At 41.8% G+C, this 9,538-nt stretch overlaps 1 protein-coding gene across 4 annotated transcripts in view; it reads left to right on the top strand.

Annotated features, from left to right (window-relative positions):
- The first annotated feature begins 299 nt into the window (after positions 1 to 299).
- Positions 300 to 9,538, top strand: part of TRDMT1 (tRNA aspartic acid methyltransferase 1) — a 43,128-nt gene continuing 33,889 nt past the window's right edge. For 2 of the 4 annotated variants that reach the window (XM_072955455.1, XM_072955456.1), the window contains exon 1: positions 339 to 444. Coding sequence is in view for 1 of the 4 variants with exons in the window: in XM_006216767.4 (XP_006216829.1) it covers positions 381 to 444 (64 nt within the window). In the remaining 3 variants the exon portion in view is untranslated. Of the gene's footprint in view, positions 445 to 9,538 lie in introns of all 4 variants that reach the window. The other 2 variants (XM_006216767.4, XM_031685105.2) reach the window with 2 other exon arrangements.

Genomic DNA, 9,538 nt, shown 5'->3' with positions numbered 1-9,538 from the left:
AATTTTTTTTTCTGGATTCTAACTTGTGACATTCATTTTGGGACAGAGGCAGATTTCACCCTTCTTCTGAGTCCTGGATTATGTTTCTCCTTCCCAAGACCCCTGAATACAATTTAGAAGGAAGATGGAGCCTAAATCAGACCACGGAGTGGCTCCCATTCACTTGGGAGGCCTTCGTGCTTCCTGATCTTCGTTCACTTGGTGACCCCTGCCAGCCTTGAGCCCCTAGAGCTGCCCTGTAAAGTTCTGAGCTTGAGCTTTAGGAAGGGGGGAATTGAAAAGCCGCGGAACCAGAAGCGAGGGAGAGGCGGGGCCGAGGGGGAAGGCGAAACAACGGGACCGGAAGGACTAGCTCGGAAGCGGCGGCCGGCGGCGGCGGCATGGAGCCCCTGCGGGTCCTGGAGCTGTACAGCGGCATTGGGGGTATGCACCACGCGCTAAGAGGTAAGGGGGCACAGGGCGCCTCTATCTGCACTTGTGCGTTGGCGCTGGTCTGAGCTCGGACTCCAGGGAGGGGAGCAGCGGCGAGACGCTTGGGGCGGAGACTGGCGGGGGAATGGAGGAGCGGCGCTCGGTCCTCGTGGAAATCGTCCGGCGCGGCGCCCCAGCCGGCCCCTTCCGGCGGGGACTCTGCCTCCCTCAGCGAGCCTGGTCCGAAGCGCGGGCGGGGCACCGGGCTGTAATGTTTGTCAGTCCTGAATCCGCAAGGCTTGGCTGAAAAGCCCAACCGAAATGGTACTGACAGAGGGGGAAGGGCGAGGCCCTTGCCCTGTGCCAGTGCCCAATTCTGAGTGTGGCTGTCACCCGGGGGCTTGGAAACTTGGTCCTTTACCCTCGAGGAAGTCAGCCAGGAAAGAGAGGTCGCTGGGCAGGGCTCTGCTGGTGAGGGCTGGATTGACATAGCGATGACTACATGCAAGCTAGGAGTTAGTGAACACAGGGTGGAACTATAGGTGAAGCCTAGAGGAAAGTCCTGGTCAGTTCTGACAATTGAAAAGAAACGTCTTGTCTTGATACATCACGTCTAAGTACATTTAGGCTCCAGAAGCACTGAGTTCAGACTTAGTTGCAATGTGACCTTGGGCTAGTTCCTCAACATTTTTGAACCTGTTTCCTGGTTTAAAAGCGTGAAAAGTAGTTCTTTCAGAAATGCATTATTGTGAGGATTAAAGAACAAGTGGGTAAAGTTTATAATTATGCCTGGTACACTGTAACCACTCAAAATACTATAAAGTATTCTCACTATTTTATGTACCTCTTCCATTTTGAGGTTTTTAAATTTCTTTGGTCCTGAGTTGGAATCACAACGGTTATTTTCTGTGATACTCGCTCAGAAATATTTATTGAGCTCCTCATCGGTCCCAGGTACTGAGCTAGGCACTGGAGAATACAGAGTGACAAACAGACTTGGGATGTGCATGTTTATTCTTAAATTACCAAGACAACCACAAAACTGAAACTTCCCTGCTTCCTTTTTTAGGACCAAGGGTAACAAGAGACTTGTACTGTAAGATAGAGACAATATGTGATGTGTTGGGCACATCAGTTTTCTAAGCATTATTGAGTTTTGATTCTGGAAGAGGTTCGTGATTATTAAATTTGTATTACGTACCTATTTGATGGCTCTCTATGTTCAGTTCTCATGCCAAAACTTACCAGCAGGAAAACACAACAAAATTTTAGTACTATTTGCTCTCTTAGTTAATTTTCTAATGTTGTATGTTAGCATTCCCCGCCACATCTTGAAATCCTTTAATGAATGTGACTTTGAAGGTTGCTTAGTGCTTTATCATAAGCTATAATTCAGCCACTCCTTAAGTGTTGAATGTTAGCCTTCCCCCCATTTTTTGCAAGTATAAATGTGTTACAGTAAATCTTGATTGTCTTTTTCCTGTGTTTTCTAGAAGTCGAATTAATTTAATAAAAGATCTAAAAGTTGAATTCATTAATTCAGTGTGCTGACTTGTGCTGATTTGACTGGCAATGTGCTAGTTACTAAGTCAAAAATTGTGAGAATTTTTTTAAAAGACTTGATAATACAGGAAGTTGCTTTGGGGAGGTTTCTGAGTGCCGCCCTCGAGTACATTTTCCTTAGGATTTGTATTATCCCTTTTTAACCTTTGTGAATTTGACAGGGGAAATTGTATAATTTTAGTTTGCATTTTGGGGGAGTTAAGGAAACATATTCTCTCTTCTATCAGCCAATGCAACCTGAATTTGTACACAAATTTCTATTATCACTGCTGCTACCCCAAATCTAAGCTGTATCATCTCCTCCTTAAATTAGTAAAATAGTTTCCCAACTGCTCCACTGCTTCCTTCCACTCTGCTTTCCTACCCCATCCTTTCTCCATGTAGCAACAAAGGGATCTTTTGCGCAGTAAACTGGAACACGTCACTCCCAGCTTTCGTGGTTTCCCTCTGAGGTTAGAATCTCAGTCCCCTCTTCTTAGGCCTATGAGGTCTGGCTTCTGTCTGCCTCTTCGACTACTTCTACCACTCTCCCCTGGTTCTCTCCCAGGAGAGGTTTCTTCCTCCCACGCTCCTCAGACCCTCCAAGTTCCTGCTATGTTCTGGCCTTTGCTTTTGCTCTTGTCTCCCCACAGAGTGCCCTCACCCGAGGCTTTTCCGCCGCAGCTGCGTTTCATCTTTCGCGTCTTAGTTCATTCGTGGCCTCTTCAGAGTCGCCTTTGTTGGCTGACCCTGTGATCCAGAGTAGCCTTCCTGCTGCCTCTCTGTCTTGCCCTCTCTCATCTGATGGTTTGATGTCTGCATATTAGGGATGTTGCGTCTTAATCACCCCACACGTTTGCTGTCCAAAGTTCATTTCTTTGATGTATCAGAGTTTTCCATTTTTCTGTAATAGAATGCATTGCTGTTTTCCGTGGGGTTTTTAATACAATAATACAAAGTAATAACGACGGCAGTTAACTGCAGCAATTATTAAGGACCTTTCACATGTCGGGCTCCGTTTTAAGTGTGTAATAAGCTAGTTGGTCATGGAGCCAGTGTTGTAACCTAGGTCTCTTTACCTGACCTCTTCACCGTGCTATGCTGCCACTTTCCTGGTTAGAGCCACTAATTGAATCTACACCTTAAATGACAGTAAAAAGCAGCCAACAGGGATAATACTGAATTTAAATTTTGACAGATTTCTAGATAAGGTTTATGACTGACCTTTTAAAATTGTGGTAAAGTATACATAACACAATCTGTACTAGCTATTTTTAAGTGTACAATTCAGTGGCATTAACTACTACATTCACAATTTTATGCAACCAAAACCACTATGCTTCCAGAAGTTTTTCATCATCCCAGACAGAAACTCTGTACTATCAAGTAATAACTCCGTGTCTCACTTCCCCCAATCCCTGGTAACCACCATTCTACTTTGTCTCTATTCATTTGTCTATGATAGGTACCTTAAATAAGTGTAATTATACAATGTTCTTTTGTGTCGGGCTTATTTCACTTAGTATAATGTTTTCCAGGTTCACCCATGTTGTAGCATGTATCAATACTTCATTCCTTTTTATGGCTGAGTAGTATTCCATTATATGCATATATCATATTTTGTCCATTCATCTGTTGATGGGCACTTGGGCTGTTTCCACCTGTTGGCTATTGTGAGTAATACTGCTATGAACATTGGTATATATGTATCTGTTAGAGTCCCTATTTTCAGTTCTTTTGAATATATACTGAGGGGTAGAATTGCTGGGCTGCAGTGAAGGAAGCAGTTTCATGAGTTACACAGCAGTGGAGCCTACAAGGGCACCTGCATATATGAATGGTTAACAAATGAGAATCTATCTTTGTCATAAAATATAATATCAGCGAAAGAGTAAACTGTGGTTTAAGGCGGTGAATAAAGGAAAGTTCTAGCTGATTGCTACTGTATATATAGTCAACTACTGACACAGCCTTAAAACCAAAAAGTCTTGCCCTACCAAATAATTTTGAAAGGTCTTTCAAGGTACTAGTATTGAGTTTTAGCCACATAATCACGTTTAGTAAGAATTACCTGGCCTTAATATTTTCTGTTAAAATGACGTCATTTGTCACTCAGTTATTTTCTCAGTCTCTTTTGTCTTTATTTCTCAGTGAATTCTGTGTTTAACTTTCTGAGTAGCTACCAGGCTTTTCCATAGTGACTGCATAATTTTATATTCCTAAGAGTAATGTATGGAGAAATGTTCCAGTTTCCTTTATCTCCACATTCTTGACTTGTTATTCCATTTTTTGATAATAGTCATCGTAATGGATGTAAAACAACATCCCGTTGTGGTTTTGATTTGCATTTCCCTAATAACTAAAGAAATTTAACATTTGTTTCATGTGCTTTTTGGCTGTTTATGTATCTTCTTTGGATAAATGTCTGTTTAAGTACTTTGCTCATTTTGGAATTGGGGTCTTTTTATTGTTCTGTTGTATGAATTCTGTATATAATTTTATGACATATATGATTTGCAAATTATTTTGTCTGACATAAGTGAATTTTACCAGTTATAAAAGATACATTTACTTTCTTTGGTAGCACAACAGATTTGCCCCAAACCCAGTGGACATTTTAATAAGTCAAGAAACATTTTTCATCCTTAGCTGTATGTGTAATATGCTATTGTAGTGTTGTAGTAACTACATATATGCTTCTATATCTTTGAAGTTTCTTTTAACTTTATTTATATCTGTGTTCTGTATCTTCATGTCCATTTATTAACACAGTCCACATCCTATGGTATTCCCCTTCCCGTTCAGCCTCTAGCACAGAACCACCCTTGTGACAGGTTCTCTGTAGATGACCGTTAAGTTTATTATTGAATTGGTCATTAGTCTACTATCATGTTGGTAGCCCCCGTTTTTGTATGATACTAAATGCTTAGTTGCAAACCACAGAATCCAAGCTGTAGCTAACATAAGTGGAGGAAAAATTATTAAAGGACATTTGGAACCTCACAGAATTTACAGGACACCCAACAAACAGGTTAGGTGAGCAGGAGCTCTGCTCAAACCACATTCTGGGCACTGCCCCACAAACCTTCACACTGCTCTCACGGCTTTCACCGGTGATGCTGGGGACTGCGTCTGAGACATGCCATCACAGTGTTCCCCTGAAAGTTGGATCTCTGCCCCTTGCCTCACCAAAAAGACGGATTTTCTCGTTTCCTTCCTCACCTTGCTGCTTCTGAGTTGAACTGACTGGTGGACATGAGATCTCATTGCCAGACTGGGACAGCCAGGAGAGTGAGTTCTGGCTTGTTTTGGGAAGAAGGAACTTGTATGTGGCAAAATTTTGAAAGATAGGAAACATAAACAAAGATTCTAAATGGCCACAAGTGTAACAAATGTCATTAGTCTCTTTAATACATACTTGCCTCTGTGCAGGAACCACTCATTACCACTTTGATAGTCTTTATGCCTGCGCAGTCTGTAAAGTTTTGGCTAATAGGAATCTTCTAGGTGAAAACATCTTCCAGAAAACAGTGGAGGAAGCAGTTTCATGAGTTACACAGCAGTGGAGCCTGCAAGGGCACCTGCATGTATGAATGTTAGCAAGTAAGAATCCATCTTTCTCATAAAATAAAATATCAGCAAAAGAGTAAAATGCGGTTTAGGTGGTGAGTAAAGGAAAGCTCTAGCTGATTGCTATTGTATATATAGTCAAAACTGGACAGCAATAAAAGCAAAAAGTCTTGCCCTCCCAAATAATTTTGAAAGGTCTTTCAAGGTATTAGTATTGAGTTTTAGCCACATAATCATGTTTAGTAAGAATTACCCGGCCTTCTTTTAGGAATCCTTCAGGTATTACAATTAAAAAAAATTTTTTTTGCTTCTATTTTGAAAATTCTTTCATTCTTTTTAATTTTTGATACTTAAACTCTTTCTGACAATCATTTGATCATGTCCAGTAATTTGAAATTTGATGCTTTGTTTTTACAGCTGTTTGGTCTTTCAAATCATTATGTTATCTGGCGCCGTGGGAGCGTAACCATGGGCAGTGTTTATGTGGGACAGTTCAGGGAGAGGCTATTTTGTCTCTGAGCTAAGAGAACAGTTCTTTTGTTAGAAGGCCTTGGTACTTCCTGGCTATGTGACCTTGAGGGAAAACTCAACTTTCTATACCTCAGTGTCCTCTTCTATAAAAAAGGTCAATAATAGCACCTACCTCAAAGGGGAATTGTGAAGATGATGAATTAAGAAAAATAAAACAGGGAAATAGTGTTTACAACATAGTAAGTGCTCAGTAAACATGGGCAAATATTATCAAATATGTAAAAGTTATAGAAAGTTGTTACATGGGGTTAAAAATGGCCTTTAGAAGAAACTGATTATTAACTATATGAAGCTGTCAAAGAGTCTTCAGACTAGATTTTAATTATACAGGAATAAATTGTTGAAGGAAATAATTATTTAAAACTACAAAAGCTGATACAGGAGGAAAATGAAGAGGTGAAAGAGAAGGGCATTGAAGAGAGTGGATTTTTCTGTCTGAAAGCTCTAGAGAATAAGCCATGTGCTGAACTGATAAACAAGCTATGAGAAATTTCATGTAGCTGGCTAGATAAGAGATGGCTTCTTTAATGTATCCGGTGTGGACGGCTGGCTAGCCAACGACGGGTAAGATCCTCAGAGGAGGACAACCTAAGACAGGCACGGCCGGCTGGATCGGAGATGGCCTACGTCACGTATCCAGTATGGATGAGGGAGCACATTCCCTCGCCCAGATCTGTTTCATGTTCATTTTCTTGGCTTCCTTCCAAGTGCTTTCTCAAGTCCTCCATGTGTTTCTCTGGCTTTTTAAGTTAATGCCATTATTTAGGGATTAGGCAGATCTGTCAGATACTGGCTGTGTGACTATTGGAACATAATTCAGGTTCCTGGGCCCAGGTACCCTGTCTGTGAGATGGACTTAGTACACCTTCTCAGAGGGTAATGGGAATGTAAAATAAAAGAGTTGATGTATGAAAACTCATACAGATACTTAGTAAATCTTAGTTCCTTTTCTTTATGCCACATTGGTTTGTAACTAGCTTTCCCCTCTTTTAGTTGTGTTGGCTTCCCTCATTGATAAAATTGGGATGATAATACTAACCTTGTAGGCCTGTTAGGATTTGATGACATAATGTATACATAGACCTAGTATAGTTCTTGGTACATAGTATGTAAGTAACACTGCTGACATTACTTAGAGAAGGTCAAACATTTTCATACGCTTGTTATTTGTATTTATTTTGTGTCTTGTTGCCATTGGTGTATTCTTTTTTTTTTTTTAACTGGTGTTTGCTGTTCAATTTTATTATGGTATTTTTTACCAAGAAGGATTTTGAAAGATGATTGGGAGTTTTCCAGATAGTCAAGAAGGGAAATGGCAAACCAGACAGAAGGAACACTTTGTGCAGACACACAGGCATGAAATAGCATGGGCTATGTGGACACTCACAGTGTTAAGATATCATTGCAGGGTAAGTGCCGCAAGAAAGAAGGAGGTGTTTGCAAGGAACCAGACCATGAGATAGCGCATGTGACCTGATAAGTTACTTAGATTTTCATCTCGTTGGTCTGAGTAGGGGATAGTCAAGGAAGGTTAATGAACTTGGAGTTATGTTCTAGAAATGTTACCCTGTGACCCTAGGATGGGTGGGGAAGTAACAGGCCAAGTGGTCAGTTAGGGGATTAGTTTTGAGAGATGATGAATTTATGCAGAGCCAGTAAATGGAAAAGACTTTTACCCATAAGATCTACAGAATCTAAAAAACAGTAAAACCTGGTAGTTATTTGGATGTTAGATACCCAGATTAATGACTTGGGTGATTTAACAGATGGCATAGTCAAGGTAGGGGAGAAATAATAGGTTCCATTTTAGAGTTTGAGTTGTCTGTGGGACCCATGGAATTTGTGCCTTTTGGACTGAGGGAGAGAGAGGACTGGAGACAAAGATTTATTTCTCTCAATATGTTGAGTGGATAGGGAGGTGGGCCAGCAAGCTGGAACACTGAGGGACATGGTATTTGTGGCCGGGTAGATAAATAGTATTCAAGGAGGGAAACTGTGCAGGGAAAATTAGAGTGAGGAGAACCAAGAGAACGCTGTCCCATGAGAATAAAGGGAGGCGAGGACTTCAAGGAGTGATTGGATGATACAAGCCAAGTGAAATGAGGATTAAAATGAGTTCTTGGGTTAGTTGCCACTCCCTGGCTGGTATCCCCTGCATCAGTCTTCTCAGCAGCATTAGTCTGTGTGCCTTGATGGTCAGAGAAGTTCAGAAGCTCTTCACACAACGTTGTCCCTTGAATCATTCTCAGGACACATTAATGTAGCAAAGGTGTTGAGAAGCCCTACAGAAAAGATGCTATTTGGCTTAAAACAGCATTTCCTATGTATATTTAAGCAAGGGACACTTCTTTTTAGTAGGGGAGGGGAGCACAGTTACCAGCTATCCTGTATCACAGTGTTCCTTAGCGTGGCTTGGGAAATGCCTGATTGGCACTGACGGGGCTGTGGGAGGAGAAGCTGGAATTGGATTTGGAGGTGGTGAGTGAGAAGTGCCAAGGCTGCGCGTCCTGATTAATATGCATTCTGTTTGATTATGTTGACAGCTCTGACTGACTCTAAAGTAAGCTTCTCTGTGATTTTTCTGGATGGCAGGATTTGTTAATGTTCCCATTATCTCTGTTTTTTTCTAAAGATGTGCAAAACTGAGCTCCTGTTCTCCTTACTGCTCTCACAGCCTTCCTTGTCCCAATAGAGGCATCTCCCTACTTCCAGGGGCCAGGACCTAGTCTTGGAGCCACCTGTGTCTTCTCTTTCACTTACATCAGCAGATTCCATAGGCTAGACCCTCAAACCATAATTATGATTCTGTCATTTCTCTCCATCTTTACCTTTGTTTTTCCTACACTTCCTCACCAGGTGGCTTGACTAATAGGAAGATGAGGAAGGCGCCAGCAGATAAACCAAACCTCGTCCCTTTGGTTTATCAAACATAATATATGTGTCCCTTAGAGTCACCTGACCCCACTGCCTCCAGGGCCCTGGGCTGCTTGTTCAGTGTGGCCCCCAACTCTGATGCTGTTGCCCCATCCCATAACACTGCCAGGGATCGGGGCTGGCTCGCACCCTCAGAATGCTCAGTTTCTCCCCGGTATCTGCTCTCAGATGTGCAACCCTGGCTGTGAACATGAGATCTAGCTGCTCTAGCAGCTGTTTGGAGGGGTCAGATAATATGACTGTCAGTGGAGAGAAGGTGGAGACTCATGCCTGTGTAATAATAGAAAAGCCATGTATATATGTCTCTGCCACTAGTTCCTAAACCTTTGATAATTTCCTCAGTGATAAGAGCACTAGGAGCATCTTTGTTTTAATACTTGGTCTTTGACCCTGATTCCTGACACAGAGCCCCTAAATCCCTTAGAGTTTCCTGAGTGATAGGCATGTCCTTTGTTCCAATGAAATGACTCTTGTTGGGCTCCTGGATGACTTCAGAATGAGGACCGGTCATCAGAAAGACCAAAGCGATAATCAGAAGCTTGGAACTTTC

The sequence above is a fragment of the Vicugna pacos genome, chromosome 35 (genome assembly GCF_048564905.1).
Source record: "Vicugna pacos chromosome 35, VicPac4, whole genome shotgun sequence".
Classification (NCBI taxonomy): Eukaryota; Metazoa; Chordata; class Mammalia; order Artiodactyla; family Camelidae; genus Vicugna; species Vicugna pacos.
Note: the sequence above shows the minus strand (reverse complement) of the source record. Positions and strands in the feature narration are given on the sequence as shown.